We start from the raw sequence: 23,081 nt of genomic DNA, 5'->3' as shown, positions 1-23,081 counted from the left end.
TGGTGCTCATCTGCATATTGAAGCCGAAGAGCCGGTGTTGTCCATAGACTCCTCCAAGCTCATGCGGCCAGCATGACTGCATGGAGCGCCATTACCTTCCCACCAGAGCAGTACTTATTGATCTACTCACATTTGCATGTTTTTGAACTGCTAGCTTGGCAGAAGCTGGGGCTAACAGCTGGAGCTCTCACCGCTCCCCAGATTCAAACCTGCAACGTTTCAATCAGCAAGTTCAGCACTTCAACTCACTGCACCACTGGGGTCAGTTAAGAGCACTTAGATCTTCGGAGAACTTCTGTTCAGCCATTTCAAAGCTCCCTGCTTGAGTGGTGATAGCATGATCGTCAACATAGATGAAACTCTCTGTCCCTTCTGGCAATGGCTGGTCATTTGTGTAAATGTTAAACATTGATGGAGCAAGCTGGTTTTCCCTGTAATAAGCAATAAGAGCACCTAGAGCTTCGGAGAGCTTCTGTTCAGCCATTTCAAAGCTCCCTGCTTGAACAGTGATGGCATGATCGTCAGCATAGATGAAACTCTCTGTCCCTTCTGGCAGTGGCTGGTCATTTGTGTAAATGTTAAACATTGATGGAGCAAGCTGGTTTTCCCTGTAATAGGCAATAAGAGCACCTAGAGCTTCGGAGAGCTTCCGTTCAGCCATTTCAAAGCTCCCTTCTTGGGTGGTGATAGCATGATCGTCAACATAGATGAAACTCTCTGTCCCTTCTGACATTGGCTGATTGTGTAAATGTTAAACATAGATGGAGCAAGCTGGTTTTCCCTGTAATAAGCAATAAGAGCACCTAGAGCTTCGGAGCGCTTCTGTTCAGCCATTTCAAAGCTCCCTGCTTGAGCGGTGATGGCACAATCGTCAGCATAGAGGAAAATCTTTCTGTCCCCCCCTGCTTGGCCATATATGAACACAGTGACCATTTGCTCAGTATGGCTAATTACTAAAAGGGCTATATAGTAAAATTATGGTGTTGATCAAGCTTGGGCAAACTTTGGCCCTCCGGGGCGCATCTACACCAGACATGGGCAAACTTTGGCCCTCTAGGTGTTTTGCTAGTTGTAGTTACTGGGATGTATAACTCACCTACAATCAAAGAGCATTCTGAACTCCACCAATGATGGGACTGAACCAAATTTGGCACACAGAACTCCCAGGACGAATAGAAAATATATATCAGTGATTGGTTGGGGGGGGGGGGGGGGCGCCAAAATACTGTTTTCTTACTGCTAAAAATTACCTAGGGCCGCCTCTGATTGTAGGCAGTGGCCTGTGCTTTGCTCCTCTCCACACTCGCATGTCGTGGATTCCACTTTGCGGCCCCATTTCTTGAGGTTGGCTCTGCATCTCGTGGTGCCAGAGCGCAGTCTGTTCAGCGCCTTCCAAGTCGCCCAGTCTTCTGTGTGCCCAGGGGGGAGTCTCTCATTTGGTCTCAGCCATTGGTTGAGGTTCTGGGTTTGAGCCTGCCCCTTTTGGACTCTCGCTTGCTGAGGTGTTCCAGCGAGTGTCTCTGTAGATCTTAGAAAACTATTTCTTGATTTAAGTCATTGACGTGCTGGCTGATACCCAAACGGGATGAGCGGGAGATGTCTCTGCCTTGGTCCTTTCACTATTGGCGGATGTCAGGTGGTGCAATACCGGCTAAGAGGTGTAATTTCTCCAGTGGTGTAGGGCGCAGACACCCTGTGATAATGTGGTATGTCTTGTTAAGAGCCACATCCACTGTTTTAGCGAGTTGAGATGTGTTCCACACTGAGCATGCTTACTCAGCAGCAGAGTAGCATAGCACGAGGACAGATGTCTTCACTGTGTCTGGTTGTGATCCCCAGGTTGTGCCAGTCAGCTTTCGTATGATATTGTTTCTAGCACCCACTTTTTGCTTGATGTTCAGGCAGTGCTTCTTGTAGGTCAGAGCACGGTCCAAAGTGACTCCCAGGTATTTGGGTGCGCTGCAATGCTCCAGTGGGATTCCTTCCCAGGTGATCCTCAAAGCTCGGGATGCTTGTCTGTTCTTGAGGTGAAAGGCACATGTCTGTGTTTTAGATGGATTAGGGATCAGCTGGTTTTTCCTGTGGTAGACAATAAGAGCACCTAGAGCTTTGGAGAGCTTCTGTTCAACCATCTCAAAGCTCCCTACTTGAGTGGTGATGGCACAGTCATCAGCATAGACGAAACTCTCTGTCCCTTCTGGCAGTGGCTGGTCATTTGTGTAGATGTTGAGCATGGATGGAGCGAGCACGCTCCCCTGAGGCAGGCCGTTCTTCTGTTTCCACCATCTGCTTCTCTGGCCCTGGAACTCAACAAAAAAGCTCCTGTTCGGTAGCTGATTTCCTTGAGTGGTGATGGCACGATCGTCAGCATAGATGAAGCTCTCTGTCTCATCTGGCAGTGGCTGGTCATGTGTGTAGATGTTGAACATGGATGGAGCAAGCACGCTCCCCTGAGGCAGGCCGTTCTTCTGTTTCCGCCATCTGCTTCTCTGGCCCTGGAACTCAACAAAAAAGCTCCTGTTCGGTAGCTGATTTCCTTGAGTGGTGATGGCACGATCGTCAGCCTAGATTAAGCTCTCTGTCCCTTCTGGCTGTGTCTGGTCATGTGTGTAGATGTTGAACATGGATGGAGCAAGCACGCTCCCCTGAGGCAGGCCGTTCTTCTGTTTCCGCCATCTGCTTCTCAGGCCCTGGAACTCAACAAAAAAGCTCCTGTTTTGTAGCTCCTGTTTTGATCCCTTTCCATGGGAAAGGGATCCAGGCATCTTAGCAGGCCACAGGCTAAACATCTTCCTGAGTGTGAGAGTTTGCTTTCTCTTCCAACTCTATGATTCTGTGCTACTCAAAGAAAAAGAGAATGAAAGGATCCATTTTGCTCTCTCCCATGCCTGGTGTAGATGCGCCCTCGCTGGAATCCACATTCCGGGAGTTACAACTCCGTACAAAGTTTTCTTTCCAAACTGTGGACTTGGCAGATTCCCGTCTGCTCTGGCTCTCGGTGTCGATGGCCTACATAGAGACAGACATTAATCTGCGGAGACAGGTTTTTAAAAGGTGAGGCTGAGATCAAAGGCCTCCCGTGTCTCCGTTTCTGACACCAGCGCAGCAGCGCAGACGGAAAAGGGGAACGCGTTGGCGAGAGAAGGAAGCCTGCGTTCAAGGTCAAAACTTTTTACAAAGCAGCGCCGCTTTTGTTGATTAAGCTTTGCATTTCTGCAACACACTTCGGTGCCCTCAACAGGGCACCAGGCTGCGATGTTGGGAATAGACTAATTTAATTGGTCGAAAGGCTGTCATACACTAGAGATAGACGAGACCCCATGGATTTGGGAGGGTTATCTTCACGTTGGGGGTTGGAATATGCTACCTGGGAGTCCCGTGGCGTCTCCTTTGAAGGTTTTTAAGCAGAGGCTCAATGGCCATCTATAGGGAGTGCTTTGATGGTGACTTCCTGCATAGCAGGAGGTTGGATTGTGGTTTCTTCCAACACTGTGATTTCAATGTATTGTCGAAGGCTTTCATGGCTGGAATCACTCAGTTCTTGTGGGTTTTTTCGGGCTATATGGCCATATTCTAGAGGCATTTCTCCTGACGTTTCGCCTGCATCTATGGCAAGCATCCTCAGAGGGGATGCTTGCCATAGATGCAGGCGAAACGTCAGGAGAAATGTCTCTAGAACATGGCCATATAGCCCAAAAAAACCCACAAGAACTGACTGTGATTTCAGTTTGGATGGAAAGATGCTGAAGAGGTTGGCTTTTTGTAAAGCCAGCAAAGCGGCCTAGAAAGGCAGTTGGAAATAATAATAATAATAATAATAATAATAATAATAATAATAATACACAACACAAAATTTACAAGCTTGGTAGTTGATTAAATGTCACTTGGTGTGCCTCTTATATTATTATTATTATTATTATTATTATTATATCACACAGGAAGAGAAGGAAGGAAAGGGATAAAGGAAAGGAAGAAGGAAGGAAGAGAGGGAAGGAAGGAAGGAGGAAGGAAAGAGAGAAGGAAAGAAAGATGAAAGGAAAGGAAGGGAGGAAAAAGAGAAAGGGAAGGATGGAAGGAAGGAGAAAGAAGGGGAAGAAGGAAAGACCAAAGGTAAGGGAGGGAGGGAGGGAGGAAGAAAAAGGTTGAAGGAAGGAAAGGAAGGATAAAGGAAAGAGAGAAGGAAGGAAGGAAGGAAGTGAAGGAGGAAGGGAAGAGAGAAGGAAGAAAAGATGAAAGGGAAGGGAAGGAGGGAGGAAAAAGAGAAAGGGAAGGATGGAAGGAGAAAGAAGGAGAGGGAAGGAAAGACAAAAGGTAAGGGAGGGAAAGAGGAAGAGAAGGGTTGAAGGAAGGAAAGGAAGGATAAAGGAAAGCGAGAGGGAAGGGAGGAGAGAGGGAGGGAAGGAAGGAAGTGAAAGAGGAAGGAAAGAGAAGGAAAGCTGAAAGGGAAGGGAGGGAGGGAGGAAAAGAGAAGGAAGGAAGGGAGAAAGGGAGAAAGGGAAGGATGGAAGGAGAAAGAAGGAGAGGGAAGGAAGGAGGCAGGCAGGCAGGAAGGAGAAGGAAGGAAGGAAGGAAGGAAGGAAGGAAGGAAGGGCAAAAGAGTGGAAGGGAAGGATGGAAGGAGAAAGAGAGAGGGAAGGGAGGGAGGTAAGGAAGAAGGAAAGAGAGAAGGAAGGAAAGACAAAAGGGAGGGAAGGATAGAAGGAAGAAAGGATGGAAAGTAATGGAGAGAGGGAGGAAAGGAAAGACAAAAGGGAAGGAAGGAAGGAAGGAGAGAGAGAGAAAGGGGGAGAGAGGGAAGGAAGGGAGGATGAAAGGGCCTAAGGAAAAGATGGAAGGAAAAAGAGGGAGGTAAAGAGGAATGAAGGAAAGAGAGAAGGAAGGAAGGAAGGAAGGAAGGAAGGAAGGAAGGAAGGAAGGAAGGAGGAAGGATAGGGTGGTGAAAGAGAGGAGGGACTGGGAAGAGAACCCAAGAGGCTACATCCGGCCCCCAGGTCTGGGTTTGCCCATACTTGTGTTAGACAGACAGGACAGACAACAGATACAAGTATTTTTTTTTTCCCCTAACTTCGACGTCCTGGAGGTTGTGCTCGATTCCGGCCACAGGGGTGTGCTGTTGCTCCATCCTCTATGATCACAGACTTCCTCCATTGTTTGATCGCAGGCATTTTCGGGTACTTCCTTTTTATGGTGCCGTAAAATGCCTCCCCACTTTAGCAGTGTGTAATTTCATTACTCAGCTGTTTTCCACCTGCTTAGGTGGACAGTGAGCTGTGCTGAAGGTCAGCTGCTCACCTCAACGGCCAACCTTCCGATTGGTGTGATCTTATTGCTGCAGGTGATTAACCAGTTGTGCTAAAGCCCGGCCCATCATCCCTTTCCTTCCTGGCATCCATGTTAGCATCTAGTTTAGGCTTGTGTTGGAAAACCTAGAACGAGGGTCAAGGGGGATCATCTTTTTGCCTGCAGCATTATTATTATTATTATTATTATTATTATTAACTTAGATCTTTGGGGAGGGTGTTCCAGAGACGGGGGTCCACCACGGAGAAGGCCCTGTCTCGTGTCCCCACCAAATGTGCTTGTGACGCAGACGGGATCACGAGCAGGGCCTCTCCAGATGAGCATAGTGAGCGCATGGGTTCGTAGACGGAGATGCGGTCACGCAGATAGGCTGGTCCCAAACCGTTCAGGGCTTTGTAGGTCAGCACCTGCACCTTAAGTTGGGCTCGGAAGATAAACGGCAGCCAGTGGAGCTCCTTGAACAGGAGGGTTGACCTCTCTCTGTAAGGAGCACCAGTTAATATCCTGGCCGCTGCTCGTTGGACAAGTTGGAATTTCCGAGCCGTTTTCAAGGGCAGCCCCACATAGAGTGCATTACAGTAGTCCAATCTAGAGGTGACCAAGGCATGGACCACCCCGGCCAGATCAGCCTTCGCGAGGTACGGTCGCAGTTGGCACGCGAGTCTCAATTGTGCAAAAGCCCTCCTGGACACCGCCGACGCTTGAACCTCAAGCGTGAGCGATGAGTCCAAGAGGACACCCAAACTGCGGACCTGTGGCTTCAGGGGGAGTGTAACCCCATCCAACACAGGTTGCCACCCTATACCCCGGTCAGGTTTACGATCGACCAGGAGGGCCTCTGTCTTGTCGGGATTGATCTTCAGCTTGTTCTTTCTCATCCAGATAGACACAGCGGCCAGGCACTCGTCCAGCACTCGAGGGGCTTCCTTGGAATTAGGTGGAAAAGAGTAGTAGAGTTGTGTGTCATCTGCATAGAGGTGGCACCCAACTCCAAAACTCCGGATGACCTCTCCCAGCGGTTTCATGTAGATGTTAAAAAGCATGGGAGAAAGAACAGAGCCTTGCGGGACCCCACAGGTCAAGGGCCAGGGGTCCGAGCAGGCGTCTCCCAGCTTCACCAACTGGGATCGACCCTCCAGGAAGGATCGGAGCCACGACAGAACCATGCCCCCAAGACCCATCCTAAAGAGACGACCCAGCATCCAAACCGACCGCCAACAGGTAGAATTAGCATTTAGACAACCCGGTTTATCTACCAGGAGCACATCCGCGCCGTGTCTACATGCTCCTCCGCCGCAGCCGCTGGCTCCTAATGGACTCCCGGATAAGCCTGCCTGCCTTAATTGGCTAGTCTCTGTTGGCATCTCTCCGGGTTCCTTCCCAAAGCTTGCGGTCCTGAAGACATGAAAACAACAGACCTGTGCCTAACCTTCCAAGGTTGCCGGAGCCTCCTCCTTGCTGTGATCCCCTGCCAGGGATTTGAGCATTTCAGAAGGAAAGCACACTGCCACGGTTGCTCATTTTCCTCCGTTTCCTTTGTTAGACCTTAACCCTTTGTTCCACCGTACAAAAGGCAAGGATGTGCAACGTTCAGACGGTGCATCCCTTCTTCTAGCCAGGCTTTCCACAGAAGTGACGAGGAAGCCACCTCCATGGCCTTCCTCAGAGGCAGAGAGAGAGGTGCTTGATGTCCCTGAGCAAGGATTTGAACCCTGGTTTGTCAAAGTCCTAGATCAGGGGCACTCAAACCTTTTAAACAGAGGGCCAGTAGGCCTGGGTAACCACTGAAAAATTTGGTTCCAAACTCGTTTTGTTTTTAGGGGGCCCTTGCGTTTCGTTTTTTTTTAATAATTCCGAAATTTTCCTTTAAAAAATTTCGAAATTTACGAAATTTCGTAAAAGTACAAATCGATTCCTTAATGGCGGACAAGATTGCGCAATATGCTAAAAAAAAACCTCCAAATGGGACAGGAGGGACTTCTGAAGCTTCCCTCTCCCTCTGTTGTTGACTGTTGGTGTGATAAAACTAACAACAACTATAAAACTTGCAACAGACAGGCGAAAATAATTACGAAATAATTACGAAATAATTACGAAATAAATTGAAAAAATTGTTTCGAATCTTTATTACTCCTCACACTATTCCTGCATGGCTCAATATTGGATCGTAAGCTAATTTAAATACGAATGAATAACGAATTACAAAATTAACGAACGAAACCGCCCAAACCTAAGGGCCAGGTCACAATCCCTCAAACTGTTGTAGGGCCGGATTATAATTTGGAAAAAGCATGAACGAATTCCTATGCACACTGCACATATCTTATTTGTAGTGCAAAAAAATGCAATAATTAAAATGAAGAACAAATTTAACAAATATAAACTTATTACTGGGTTGTTGTAGGTTGGACAAGTTGGAATTTCCGAGCTGTTTTCAAGGACATGGCCATGGTCTAGAGCAGGGTTCCTCAACCTTCCTGATGCCGTGACCCTTTAATACAGTTCCTCATGTTATGGTGACCCCCCCCCCCAACCATAAAATTATTTTCGTTGCTACTTCAAAACTGTCATTTTGCTCCTCTTATGAATTGTAATGTAAATATCTGATATGCAGGAAGGATGTATTTTCATTCACAGGACCACATTTGGCACAAATATCCAATACGCCCAAGTTTGAAAACTGGTGGGGTTGGGGTGGGGATTGATGAGTTATAGTTGCTGGGATTTATAGTTGGCAGTAACTATACCATCAAAGAGCATTCTGAACCCCACCAATGATGGAATTGAACCAAACCTGGCACACAGAACTCACATGACCAACAGAAAATACTGGAAGGGTTTGGTGGACCTTGAGTTTTGGAGTTGTAGTTCACCTACATCCAGAGAGCACTGTGGACTCAAACAATGATGGATCTGGACCAAACTTGGCACAAGCACTCAATATGCCCAAATGTGAACACTGCGTGGAGTTTGGGGAAAATAGACCTTGAAATTTGGGAGTTGTAGTTACTGGGATTTATAGTTCACCTACAATCAAAGAGCATTCTGAACCCAACCAACAATAAAATTGGGCCAAACTGCCCACACAGAACCCCCATGACCAACAGAAAATACTGTGTTTTCTGATGGTCTTTGGCGACCCCCCTGACACCTCCTCACGACCCCTGCAGGGGTCCCGACCCCCAGGTTGAGAAACACTGGTCTAGAGGCATTCTGTCCTGACGTTTCGCCTGCATCTATGGCAAGCATCCTCAGAGGTAGTGAGGTCTGTTGGAAATAGGAAAAGGGGTTTATATATCTGTGGAATGATGACCAGGGTGGGACAAAGGACTCTTGTTTGCTGGAGCTAGGTGTGAATGTTTCAACTGACCATCTTGATTAGCATGCAATGACCTTACAGTGCCTAGAGCCGTGATGGCAAACCTATGACACGCGTGTCAGTACTGACACATTTCTACTGACACGCGCCCACCGGATATTATTTGTTTATTTATTTTATGCCATTTTAAAAAATATATAGGAAAGAAATCATTATTTTGCAATGTTACCTAAATATTAAGGAGTTTCATATTTAAACTGAATGATAAATACTATTACTTTGCTATATTATTCAAATATTAAAATGCATTAAATTGAATGTCAAATTTAAAAATATTTAATTATTATTAATATTTAGGTAACATTGCAAAATAATATTGGTTTATTTAATTATTAAGTAAACGAATATTATTTTGCATTGTTTCCTAAATATTAAGGAGTTACATATTTAAATTAAATTAAATGATAAATAATACTTTGCTATATTACTCAAATATTTCAGAATGCCTTAAATGAAATGGTAAATTGAATTTTAATTTGACATTTAATTTAATGCATTTTAATTTAGTGCATTTTAAATATTTTTAATATATGCCTATATATATGTATGCTTTAAATGAAATTGTAAATTAAATATCAAAATATTATTTTGCAATGTTACTTTATTGTTATTGAATTATTATTATTATTATTATTATTATTATTATTAGAAATACATTAAATAGCATATTAAATGCTAGAAATACATTTAAATTAAATTAAAAATAAATATTTTGTTGAGTTTTTAAAATTATATTTTTTTAAATACTCCAAAATGGATATTATTTACATAAAGAGAGGTAGAATAACATGATAAGAGAGAAAGTGGGAATTACAATTATATATTTTTTGTTATTTAAACTAAATATTGCGAAATTATGGTGTTTTTTTCTTGAAGTGACACATCACCTGAATTATGCTCAGTTTTTTGGCGAATTTTGCCACACCACGCTCAAAAGGTTGCCCATCACTGGCCTAGAGCAAACTTTTGTTGAGAGGTGATTAGATGTCCCTGCCTGCTTCCTCTCTGTTGTTGTGCTGTTGCAATTTTAGAGTTTTTTTTTCATGCTTTCCTCTTTTCTGTTGAAATTGTCCACATGCTTGTGGATTTCAATGGCTTTTCTGTGTAGTCTGAAATGGTGGTTCTGAGAGTGGTCCAGCATTTCAGAGAGGAAGCAGGCAGGGACATCTAATCACCTCTCAACAAAAGTTTGCTCCAGGCACAATCAGCCCATTGTATGCTAATCAAGGTGGTCAGTTGAAACATTCACACCTAGCTCCAGCAGACAAGAGTCCTTTGTCTCACCCTGGTCATTCCACAGATATATAAACCCTTTTTCCTAGTTCCAACAGACCTCACTACCTCTGAGGATGCTTGCCATAGATGCAGGCGAAACGTCAGGAGAGAATGCCTCTAGACCATGGCCATACAGCCCGAAAAAACCTACAACAACCCAGTGATTCCGGCCATGAAAGCCTTCAACAATACAATAAACTTGTTAGTATTTCAATGGGAAGTGTGGGCCTGCTTTTGGCTGATGGGAAAGGATTGTTGTTGTTGTTGTTGTGTTCTTCCAAGTAATTTCAGACTTAAGTTGACCCTGAGCAAAGGCCGCATAAATGACCTTGGAGGGCTGTACCCGGCCCGCGGGCCGTAGTTTGAGGACCCCTGTCCTAGATCATTATTGAAATCGTCTGCAAACAATTAGAAACATAGAATCATTGAGTTGGAAGAGACCTCATGGGCCGTCCAGTCCAACCCCATTCTGCCAAGAACCAGGAAAATTGCATTCAAAGCACCCCTGACAGATGGCCATCCAGCCTCTGCTTCAAAGCCTCCAAAGAAGGAGCCTCCACCACACTCCAGGGCAGAGAGTTCCACTGCTGAACAGCTCTCACAATCAGGAAGTTCTTCCTCATGTTCAGGTGGAATCTCCTTTCCTGTAGTTTGAAGCCATCCTATTATTATTATTATTATTATTATTATTATTATTATTATTATTATTTGAAACACAACAAGATGAGTCCACAGCAGACACATTGCTGGATGTTGTATTGGATCACACACCGGACACTTTCCAAATGTGTTTAAGTGCAGGCCAAGGTCTTTAGGCACTGCACCCAGTGTGCCGATCACGACTGGGACCACTTTGACTGGCTTGGTCCAGAGTCTTTGCAGTTCAATCTTCAAATCCTCGTACTGTGTCAGCATTATTATTATTATTATTATTATTATTATTTGAAACACAACAAGATGAGTCCACAGCAGACACACCGCTGGCTGTTGTATTGGATCACACGTCGGACACTTCCCAAGTGTCTAAGACTGTGGGATGTATCGGTGAATAATGCGTGCAGATCCCAGTAAGGTGGCCTTCTGCAGCTGGCAAATGGTAATTTTGCCAGCGCCGATTGTGTTTAAGTGCAGGCCAAGGTCTTTAGGCACTGTACCCAGTGTGCTGATCACCCACTGGGACCACCTTTACTGGCTTTGAATAAACATTATTATTATTATTATTATTATTATTATTATTATTATTATTATTTGTTTATTCATACCCCACTTTTTCTCTTCACAAAGAAGACTCTATGATTCTAAACAGAGGCTGGATGGCCATCTGTCGGGGGTGCTTTGAATGCTTCTTGGCAGAATGGGGTTGGACTGGATGGCCCATGAGGTCTCTTCCAACTCTAGGATTCTATCATTCTAATTATTTGCAGACCACTTCCATAATGATCTAGGACTTTGACAAACCAGGATTCGAATCCTTGGTACTTTGAATGTAATTCTCCTGCTTCTTAGCAGAATGGGATTGGCCTGGATGGCCCACGAGGTGTCAATGATTCTAGACAGAGCTGGATGGTCATCTGTCTGGATGCTTTGAATACGATTCTCCTGCTTTTTGGCGGAATGGGGTTGGACTGGATGGCCAACGAGGTCTCTTCCAACTCAATTATTCTAAACAGAGCTGGATGGCCATCTGTCGGGGTGCTTTGAATACGATTCTCCTGCTTTTTGGCGGAATGGGGTTGGACTGGGTGGCCCACGAGGTCTCTTCCAACTCAATTATTCTAGGCAGAGCTGGATGGCCATCTGCCAGGATGCTTTGAATACGATTCTCCTGCTTTTTGGCGGAATAGGGTTGGACTGGATGGCCAACGAGGTCTCTTCCAACTCAATTATTCTAAACAGAGCTGGATGGCCATCTGTCGGGATGCTTTGAATACGATTCTCCTGCTTTTTGGCGGAATGGGGTTGGACTGGATGGCCAACGAGGTCTCTTCCAACTCAATTATTCTAAACAGAGCTGGATGGCCATCTGTCGGGATGCTTTGAATACGATTCTCCTGCTTTTTGGCGGAATGGGGTTGGACTGGATGGCCCATAAGGTCTCTTCCAACTAGGCTGGATGGTCATCTGTCGGGGTGCTTTGAATACGATTCTCCTGCTTCTTGGCAGAATGGGGTTGGACTGGATGGCCCATGAGGTCTCTTCCAACTCTAGGAATCTAAACAGAGGCTGAATAGCCATCTGTCGGGGGTTCTTTGAAAACGATTCTCCTGCTTCTTGGTAGAGTGAGGTTGGACTGGATGGCTTATGAGGTCTCTTCCAACTCTAGGACTCTAAACAGAGGCTGGATGGCCATCTGTCAGGGTGCTTTGAATACGATTCTCCTGCTTTTTGGCAGAATGGGGTTGGACTGGATGGCCCATGAGGTGTCGTCCAACTCAATGATTCTAGACAGAGCTGGATGGCTATCTGTCGGGAGTGGTTTGAATGCGAATCTCCTGCTTCTTGGCAGAATGGGGTTGGACTGGATGGCCCACGAGGTCTCTTCCAACTAGGCTGGATGGTCATCTGTCGGGGTGCTTTGAATACGATTCTCCTGCTTCTTGGTAGAATGGGGTTGGACTGGATGGCCCACGAGGTCTCTTCCAACTCAATTATTCTAGACAGAGCTAGATGGCCATCTGTCAGGGTGCTTTGAATACGATTCTCCTGCTTCTTGGCAGAATGGGGTTGGACTGGATGGCACACAAGGCGTCTTTCAAGTCTAGGATTCTAATATTCAGCAACGAGAGAACATGTCTCCATCCTTCCTCCATACGCTCTCACCTGTGTAGGACTTCATCCCAATGCTACTAACCATATGCTTTCTAATTAGCTGATAAGACTTCGTTATCTACAGCGTCCCTTTGTTTGTTGTCTCCCCGTCTTTGCTAGACAATGAAAAAAAAGGTTGTCGTTGCGTTAAAAACAAAAGGAGGGGATGGGGAAAGATAACATGTTGTCGTCCCTGTGCTCGAGTCTACCTGCGCTCCTTCCTTCTTCCTTTTGTGCCTCCTCTCCCTCCTTTCCTCCGTCCTTTTGTCTCTTTCTCTCTCTCTTTCTCTTCTCTATCTCTTCTGCACACATACACACCTCGCACAACATATCCAGGACGACACCCCATAATTTATGGGGTGAAGGTCCCTCGTCCCATGCTCTGTACCATCCCGTTTCCCACCAAGGGTTGTCCCCTATATATCCTCCACACCTATCTCGTGGGCATCCAGATAGACAGGATCGTTGCCCTCGTACCCCACAAAAGACCTCCTTCTCCCTCTTTGGTGGCTTCTTGCCCACGGAAGGGGCTTCATCCCTTCTCCAAATCCAGGCTGGGACAGGGTCTAGGAAAGTGGTTCCCAACCTGTGGTCCGTGGACTAATATATGGTCCACAACCTCACCGTTACTACAAGTAATGCCTCCACCTGCGTAACTCCTCAACAGATGGCAGTACTGGTATGCAGCAGGTACTGGCTTGTTCAGTAGACTCTCCTCTACAATTCCATTTTGGTGGGAAGCCTTAGCATTGAACGGTTGTGTTGTTAAAGTGCGAATTATGGAACCCTGCGCAGACAGTCGGTCAATGTGACTTAAGCAACATATGCAGCAGGTACTGGTTAGTTCAGTAGACTCCTCTACAGTTCCATTTTGGTGGGAAGCCCTAGCATTGACCGGTTGTGTTTTTAAAGTGTGACATACGGAACCCTGTGCAGATGGTCAGTCAATGCAACGTATGCTACAATGCAGATAGTCAGTCAATGCAACTTAAGCAACATATGCAGCAGGTACTGGCTTGTTCAGTAGACTCTCCTCTACAGTTCCATTTTGGCGGGAAACCTTAGCATTGAACGGTTGTGTTCTTAAAGTGCAAAGTATGGAATCCTGCGCAGATAGTCGGTCAATGCGACTTAAGCAATGTATGCTACAGGTACTGACTTGTTCAGTAGACTCTCCTCTACAGTTCTATTTTGACGGGAAGCCTTAGCATTGAATGGTTGTGTTGTTCAAGTGCAAAGTATGGGACCCTGCGCAGACGGTCGGTCAATGCGACTTAAGCAATGTGCAGTCATTGAATTCTTGACAGCAGAAGGTATCACTCCAAAGGAGATTCATCAGAGAATGCAAGCTGTTTATGGTGATTGTGTTGATGTGAGTACTATGCATCGTTGGGTGAGTAAGTTTAAAGATCTTGAAGTGACACCTACTGTCATTGCCTAAGTCGCATTGACCAACCGCATGCGCAGGGTTCCATACTTCGCACTTTAACAACACAACTGTTCAATGCTAAGGTTTCCCACCAAAATGGAACTGTAGAGGAGAGTCTACTGAACAAGCCAGTACCTGCCGCATCATATGTTGCTTAAGTCGCCTTGACTGACCATCTGCTCAGGGTTCCATACTTCACACTTTAACAACACAACCATTCAATGCTAAGGCTTCCTGCCAAAATGGAACTGTAGAGGAGAGTCTACTGAACAAGCCAGTACCTGCAGCATAAGTTGCTTAAGTCGTATTCACCGACCATCTGCTCAGGGTTCCATACTTCGCACTTTAACAACTCAACCGTTCAATGCTAAGGCTTCCCGCCAAAATGGAACTGTAGAGGAGAGTCTACTGAACAAGCCAGTACCTGCCGCATAAGTTACTTAAGTCGTATTCACCAACCATCTGTGCAGGGTTCCATACTTCGCACTTTTACAACACAACCATTCAATGCTAAGGCTTCCCGCCAAAATGGAACTGTAAAGGATAGTCTACTGAACAAGCCAGTATCTGCCGCATACCAGTACTGCCATCTGTTGAGGAGTTACGAAGGTGGAGGCATTACTTTTCATTCAACCCTTGTAAATCTAATTGGGAATGATCACATCCGCATGAGTCAAAACCGCCAACGTAGAGGGATGGCTGTGCTGTATTTCTACATGTTCTCGTGGAATTACGGAAAATTTGGGGACCAAAGGACAATTTGGGAAGATGGAAATGTTTCCGATTTTCACTCTCATTTGACAGCCTCCCTCCATAGCTATATTCCATATGTGAACGTGGTGAACGGAAAGAGGCACGGAGAGATCATTCCCAAATTGATTTGATTGGGGATCCTCTTCCATTGGCCACAAAGATCCTGACGGAAAATAAAAGCCATATTCCAATGCATTGCGTTAGATAGACAGCCTATCCTTGCGTATCCCTGAGTTCCCTCTGTCAGCTCCAGACATGAGAGAAGCCTCCCCTGGGCAACGTCCTTGCAGATAGCCAGTTCTTTCACATGAGAGAAGCCTCCCACAGGATGGTAACATATCTGGGCGTCCCTTGGGCAACATCCTTGCAGACAGCCAATTCTTTCACATGAGAGAAGCCTCCCACAGGATTATAACACATCTGGGCATCCCCTGGGCAACATCCTTGCAGACAGCCAATTCTCTCACACGAGAGAAGCCTCCCACAGGATAGTAACGCATCCCCTGGGCAACGTCCTTGCAGACGACCAATAATCTCACACGAGAGAAGCCTCCCACAGTATGGTGACACATTTGGGTGTCCCCTGGGCAACATCCTTGCAGACGGCCAATTATCTCACATGAGAGAAGCCTCCCACAGGACGGTAACACATCTGAGCATCCCCTGGCCAACATCCTTGCAGACGGCCAATTCTCTCACATGAGAGAAGCCTCCCACAGGATGGTAACACATCTGAGCATCCCCTGGCCAACATCCTTGCAGACAGCCAATTCTTTCACATGAGAGAAGCCTCCCACAGGATGATAACACATCTGAGCATTCCCTGGCAACATCCTTGCAGACGGCCAATTCTCTCGCACAAGAGAAGCCTCCCACAGTATGGTGACACATTAGGGTGTCCCCTGGGCAACATCTTTGCAGACGGCCAATTATCTCACATGAGAGAAGCCTCCCACAGGATAGTAACGCATCCCATGGGCAACGTCCTTGCAGACGGCCAATAATCTCACATGAAACCTCCCACAGGATAGTAACACATCCGGGCATCTCTTGGGCAGCATCATTGTAGACTGCTAATTCTCTCACATGAGAGAAGCCTCCCACAGGATGGTAACACATCCAAGCATCCCCTGGGCAATGTCCTTGCAGACAGCCAATTCTCTCACATGAGAGAAGCCTCCCACAAGATAGTAACACATCCCCTGGGCAACGTCCTTGCAGACGGCCAATAATCTCACATGAGAGAAGCCTCCCACAGTATGGTGACACATCTGGGTGTGCCCTGGGCAACATCCTTGTAGACAGCCAATTCTTTCACATGAGAGAAGCCTCCCACAGAATGGTAACACATCTGAGCATTCCCTGGGCAACATCCTTGCAGACAGTCAATTCTCTCACATGAGAGAAGCCTCCCACAGGATAGTAACGCATCCCCTGGGCAACGTCCTTGCAGACAGCCAATAATCTCACATGAGAGAAGCTTCCCACAGAATGGTAACATATCTGGGTGTCCCTTGGGCAACATCCTTGCAGATGGCCAATTCACTCACATAAGATAAGCCTCCCACAGGATGATAACACATCTGAGCATTCCCTGGGCAACATCCTTGCAGACAGTCAATTCTCCTCACATGAGAGAAACCTCCCACAGGATAGTAACACATCCGGGCATCTCCTGGGCAGCATCCTTGTAGACTGCTAATTCTCTCACATGAGAGAAGCCTCCCACAGAATGGTAACACATCCAAGTATCCCATGGGCAATATCCTTGCAGACAGCCAATTCTCTCACATGGGAGAAGCCTCCCACAGGATAGTAACACATCCCCTGGGCAACGTCCTTGCGGACGGCCAATAATCTCACATGAGAGAAGCCTCCCACAGAATGGTAACATATCTGGGTGTCCCCTGGGCAACATCCTTGCAGACGGCCAATTCTTTCACATGAGAGAAGCCTCCCACAGAATGGTAACACATCTGAGCATTCCCTGGGCAACATCCTTGCAGACAGCCAATTCTCTTACATGAGAGAAACCTCCCACAGGATAGTAACACATCCGGGCATCTTCTGGGCAGCATCCTTGCAGACAGCCAATTCTCTCACATGGGAGAAGCCCTCTCGTAAGATGGTAACACATCTAGGCGTTCCCTGGGCAATGTCCTTGTAGACAGCCAATTCTCTCACATGGGAGAAGCCCTCTCGTAAGATGGTAAAACATCTAGGCGTCCCCTGGGCAACATCCTTGCAGACAGCCAATTCTCTCACACCAGAAGTTAGTTGCAGTTTCTCAAGTCCCTCCTGACACACACACACAAACCCTTTAAACCCCACCAAAAAAAGGTATTTCTGTTGAACCCTGGGGCTCTCCTTGGTTGTCAGAATATGGGGTGGGAAGGAGAAGGGGAAGAACGGGACACACAAAAGAAGGGGTGTGATGGGACTCTTTTGGGCGGTGGGTGGACTGGATGGGGATGTTCAAATGATGCAGTTGTGGGAAGCCAAGAACAGCCATGATTCTAGCAAGAAAAACAAAAAAGTTAAAATCAAATCCAAGCCAGATGCAGAGAGAGATGTTTAAAAGCAAAGCAAAAAAAAAAAAAAGCAAAACGTTGTTTTTTTCCTCCCAAAAAAACCTTCTTACCTAGTTTTCTTTTTTGTAATTTTTTTTCTTCATGCTAATATCACACGGCCTATTTGTTGATGTAAGTTGACTGAATTCCGTGGTTTGCTCTCTTATTTTTTTTTAAAACAAAATAATAAAAGAAATACAAAACGAGCAGAAAGGGAAAGAGGAGGAAAGGAGAGAAAGAGAGAGAGAAAGAGGAGAAAAAAGAATTAAGAATAATCGAGGAAAGGGTAGTTAGATGAGAAGAGGATGGGGAGAGAAAAAAAGAAGGAAATCAGCCAGCGAGGGTTTCTTTTTATATATATATATTGCTCTTAATTCTGCTGTTTTATCTGTTTTTCTTTTTGGCGCATTAAATGACTTTTTTTTATGATTATGGTTATGATTTGTTTTTCTTCTTTCTTCTACTTCTTTTTGGTTTATGGTTTTCTGATTGTTGGCGATAGGGCGAGGAGAGAAAGCTAGTGGTCAGGGATGGAGACGTTGGCGGCGGCGGGGTTTTGGCTATCTGTAAAACTGTGGCTTGAAGTTGTCTTTGTGTGGCAGGCCGCCTATCCCTGCGGAAGGTGACTAACCTCAGCTCTTCTTCTCTGTCTCTTTCCCCTTCTCTCTCTGTTCTAGGAGGTGAACTAGTCTTGCCCATAATAACCGAGGACTCTCTAGACACCCCTCCAATTGCCACCCGGTCTCCATTCATCCCCCCACCTCCCACTTTTGGCCCCTTCCTAACCGTAGTCGAGGCCACCAAAGACACCCTTGCCCCGCTGCCGCCCCACCACCCGCGGGCCCCTTGCCTGGCCGACCAAGAGGACAGCGACTGCGAAGAGGGCATCGAGGCCTCCGGCTACGCCTCGGGCGAGGTCTTCGACTCCAGTTTGCCCCCCACCGACGACGAAGACTTTTACACCACCTTCCCCTTGGTCACCGATAGGACCCTCATTGGCCGGCCCGACGGAGTGTCCAAAAAGGCCCACGGATACCGCCCCAACCTTAGGACAGGACTGCCAGCCTCCTCCTCCTCCTCGCCCTCCGTCCCCGACCTCTTGACCTCCACCTCCTCTCCCGGCCTGGTCCGCCCCGCCGGGAAAATGAACAACCGGGAGCCCCTCAAGCCCCACCCCGAACAGTACCCCCCTCTGGCCACTTCCTTTGAGCCCGACAAGCTCAGCAACAACCACAACAACAGGCTTAAGTACCCTGGTATAACCTCTTCCCCCAATTTCCACAATCTACCCACAGCCAACCCGACCGGACCCGGGGAGAGAGGTCCTCCCGGCGCGGTGGAGGTCATCCGGGAGTCCAGCAGCACCACCGGCATGGTGGTGGGCATCGTGGCAGCCGCCGCCCTCTGCATCCTCATCCTCCTCTACGCCATGTACAAATACCGCAACCGGGACGAAGGCTCCTACCAGGTGGACCAGAGCCGGAACTACATCAGTAACTCGGCCCAAAGCAACGGCACGGTGGTCAAGGAGAAGCCGGCCGCCGCCACCAAAACGCCCAGCAAGAGCAAGAAAAACAAAGACAAGGAATATTATGTCTGAGCATCCCCCATCTTCCTCCTCCTCCTCCTCCTTTTTCCCCCGTCCTGCCCGTCCCTCAGAAAATGCCCCTGTGCGTGCCGGAGAGAGACTGATGCCCGGCTGGCACCTGACCCACCGAACCCCTAAACTTTTTGGAGAGGTGTACCCCTCTTTACCCGTAACCACACGACCGTGTGCTTCCCTTCCCTCCTCCGAAACAGGCCAGCGGGTGTCTTCTTCCTCGGTTTGCTCATCCGTCTTTTTACGTTACGCCCTCCCCTTGCAAAAAAAGAGAAAAAGAAAGAAAAATGAGTTATATATATAGATACATATATATATATAAATATAAATATAGCAAGGCAATGAGCTCGCAGGGCCTACCTCCCCCTTGTCCCGTTGTCCCAGAGGGGAAAGTAAGCCAACCCGAAATAACGTCCACGTAAAGTGGCATTCGAGTCACTGTTTGTTCCCTTGAAGAGAGGGATGGATGGATGGAAGGATGCTCAGAAAAGGAGGATGGAAGCGGGGAGGGCGGGATTGGGTTTTCAGGCTTCCCGGATGACGACGAAGATGATGTGAGAGTTACGTTGCACGACCCCTCTTTGCAAAAGGAGCGGAAAGGAATCCGAAAAAGGGGGTCTCTCCGCACATCTTGCCCCCGGCCCCTCGTGACGCCACAGAGGACCCTCTCCGGAGTCGTGGCCAAACCGGACCCATCGCTCTCCGCAGAACCCTACCCGGACTGGGAAGCGGGTGCAAAACGGGACGGCGGCCCCTTTCCCCCAAAAAACCCCGCTCTCTCTCTCTTTCTCTTTCTCTCGTCTCCGAATCCTCACAAAACAAGCAAAGGGGTCTCTCCGTCCTTTCTCTCTCTCTCTCTTCTCTCTTTCTTCGTTAATGTGTCCGAGTCTTGGAAATGTGTGGAATAAAGCAAAACGAGTTTTTTTAAAAAAAAAAAATTATAGAAAATACTACTAATTATAACAAAGCAGGTAAGGTGGGTTTTGGCTCCTGTTTGCGACGGCAAAACAATTTCCTGTCTTGTAATTTTCACAAAAACGGAGGGGAGGGAGGAAAGCCGGCGGGTTGTTTTCGATACGGAAGCGAGTTGGATGCCCGACGGAATCTGAGAAGTTGAGAGCGGTTTCAGGGTGCTGCGTGCGGAAGGGACGCGGGGTGGAATTAATGTGGGTTTTCTTTTCACAAGGGTCCGGATGAGAATCCCCTCCCCTTTCCGTCCTCTCCTACACCTCTCTCTCCCCTGGATCAAGGTGCTACTACATGGATTTTATGATTTTTGGTTGCGTTAAACTGTGTTCCGAGCATGTCCAACTCGAGTCGCGTTTTCGTTTCCTTTTGCTTTGGACGTGCGGGGTTGGGATTAGGAAAACGAAAGGATGCACAAAGAGAGACCTAAAGAAATCTGTGGCCTGTTCTAAGACCAATAGTCCATTTCCAAACGGTAGATAGGATGGGTCTACATGTGAGTAAGGCCTTGCTACAACCTCTCTCCCCATGTCTCCTCTGCCGCTGCCTTCTTGAAAGTCGAGAGGAAGTAATAGATATATACAGAGATCTATCTGTCTATATCAGTGGTTCCCAACTTGTGGTCCGTGAACCACCAGAACAAAAATATGGTCCGCGGCCTCACCATTATTACACCGTTGCCTTGAAACCACATGTCAACAAGAGCGACTAGTCTTGCGAAACCCAAGTCAACAGAGATGTCAGGAAGGAAAAGGCCGACTCCCCACGAAAGATGACTACAACCACATCAGCTCTAGATGATTAAATATGGTTTTCTGTGGGCGAGGAGATGGTGACTACTAGATGGTATATGTTCTGTATCAGAAACTAGAGCTGATGTGGTCTATCCAATGCAATTTTCCGAATCGGCAGCCCAAATAACCAAACCGAATCTAAAGTTGACCAAAACTGATTCGTAACTGATTCGTAACTTTTTCGAATCTAAAGTTGACCAAAACTGATTCGTAACTGATTCGTCACTTTTTCGAATCTAAAGTTGGCCAAAACTAATTCGTAACTGATTCGTAACTTTTTCGAATCTAAAGTTGACCAAAACTGATTCGTCACTTTTTCGAATCTAAAGTTGACCAAAACTGATTCGTAACTGATTCGTCACTTTTTCGAATCTAAAGTTGGCCCAAACTGATTTGTAACTGATTCGTCACTTTTTCGAATCTAAAGTTGACCAAAACTGATTCGTAACTGATTCGTCACTTTTTCGAGTCTAAAGTTGACCAAAACTGATTCGTAACTGATTCGTCACTTTTTCGAGTCTAAAGTTGACCAAAACTGATTCGTAACTGATTTGTCACTTTTTCGAGTCTAAAGTTGACCAAAACTGATTCGTAACTGATTTGTCACTTTTTCGAATCTAAAGTTGACCAAAACTGATTCGTAACTGATTCATCACTTTTTTGAATCTAAAGTTGACCAAAACTGATTCGTAACTGATTTGTCACTTTTTCGAATCTAAAGTTGGCCAAAACTGATTCGTAAAAGATTCGTCACTTTTTCGAATCTAAAGTTGACCAAAACTGATTCGTAACTGATTCGTCACTTTTTCGAATCTAAAGTTGACCAAAAACCGATTCGTAACTTTTTCGGCACTAATGTTGGAGAGTGGTCCCGGGTCAAAAAAAATATGTTGGGAACCTCTGATCTATATAAATGCATATAGGTATATATAGATATAGATATATAAAGATATTTACAAATATAAAAAGTATACATAATATATGGAGAGTTTTGCATAAGGCGCAGGAAGGCAGAGTTGGGGAGGAAGACTTTGGGCACCAACACCATTTTGGTGCACCAACTTTGGGCACCAACACCACCACAATGGGGTTGTTGTGTTGTGCCAAAAGGACTGAGGGGTTGCAAAGACAAAAGGGCGCTAAAGAACAAAGGTATGGAAGGAATAGTCTGCTTGGAAATGGCAGATTTTGTCCAGCCATTGATGTGCAATCTGAGCAGATACCACAACCCTTGGCGTCGTGCGTCAACTAAGATTGCTATCATTCAAAGCCAGCAAAGTGTTTGTTTTTGCACTGTTGGAGGTGCAAGAGACCCACTGTTTTGGCTCTGAGCCCCCAATTTGTCGTTGGTTCTTAAAGTGGAGCCTGCAGATCAACGCCTTTCGTGCGGCGAGTCTCTCGCACATAGCAATGCAAAGCTGGGACTGAGAGTCTTTCGGCACTTTAGGTCCTGGATGGATGAAATGTGCAATCGTATTGGATTCATTGACTTTCCAACAAGCATGTCTTGGGCCCCATCTACACTGACTATTTAATGTGCAGAGGATTGCATCGGAAGTCCAGTTTGAGGCCTGGATGTTGACGACACAAACCACAAAGTATTGTCGAAGGCTTTCATGGCCGGAATCACTGGGTTGTGGTAGGTTTTTCCGGGCTATATGGCCATGTTCTGGAGGCAATTTTTCTCCTGACGTTTTGCCTGCATCTATGGCAAGCATCCTCAGAGGTAGTTAGATCTGTTGGAAGTAGGAAAAATGGGTTTATATATCTGTGGAATGACCAGGGTGAGAAAAAGGACTTTTGTCTGCTGGGGCTAGGTGTGAATGTTTCAGCTGATCACCTTGATTAGCATTCAATGGCTTGGAAGTGCCTGGGGGGAATCTTTTGTTGAGAGTGATTTGATGTGTCTGATTGTTTCCCCTCTGTTGTTTTGCTGTTGTAATAAAAGATTCCCCCCGGGCACTTCCAAGCCATTGAATGCTAATCAAGGTGATCAGCTGAAACATTCACACCTAGCCCCAGCAGACAAAAGTCCTTTGTCCCACCCTGGTCATTCCACAGATATATAAACCCATTTTCCTATTTCCAACAGACCTCACTACCTCTGAGGATGCTTGCCATAGATGTAGGCGAAATGTCAGGAGAAAAATTGCCTCCAGAACATGGCCATATAGCCCGGAAAAACCTACAACAACCCACAAACCAC

The 23,081-nt window shown here is 46.4% G+C and overlaps 1 protein-coding gene across 23 annotated transcripts in view; it reads left to right on the top strand.

Moving 5' to 3' along the window:
- NRXN2 (neurexin 2) overlaps nt 1-21,705 on the top strand; it is an 888,378-nt gene extending 866,673 nt beyond the window's left edge. For 15 of the 23 annotated variants that reach the window (XM_067472511.1, XM_067472506.1, XM_067472510.1 and 12 more), the window contains one exon: nt 18,193-21,705. In XM_067472511.1, coding sequence (XP_067328612.1) covers nt 18,193-19,115 — 923 coding nt within the window. In that variant the 3' untranslated portion in view covers nt 19,116-21,705. The remainder of the gene's footprint in view (nt 1-18,192) is intronic. The other 8 variants (XM_067472519.1, XM_067472523.1, XM_067472518.1 and 5 more) reach the window with 1 other exon arrangement.
- The last annotated feature ends 1,376 nt before the right edge of the window (nt 21,706-23,081 follow it).

This window comes from Anolis sagrei, chromosome 12, assembly GCF_037176765.1.
Source record: "Anolis sagrei isolate rAnoSag1 chromosome 12, rAnoSag1.mat, whole genome shotgun sequence".
Classification (NCBI taxonomy): domain Eukaryota; kingdom Metazoa; phylum Chordata; class Lepidosauria; order Squamata; family Dactyloidae; genus Anolis; species Anolis sagrei.
This window is presented reverse-complemented; position numbering and strand designations above follow the sequence as displayed.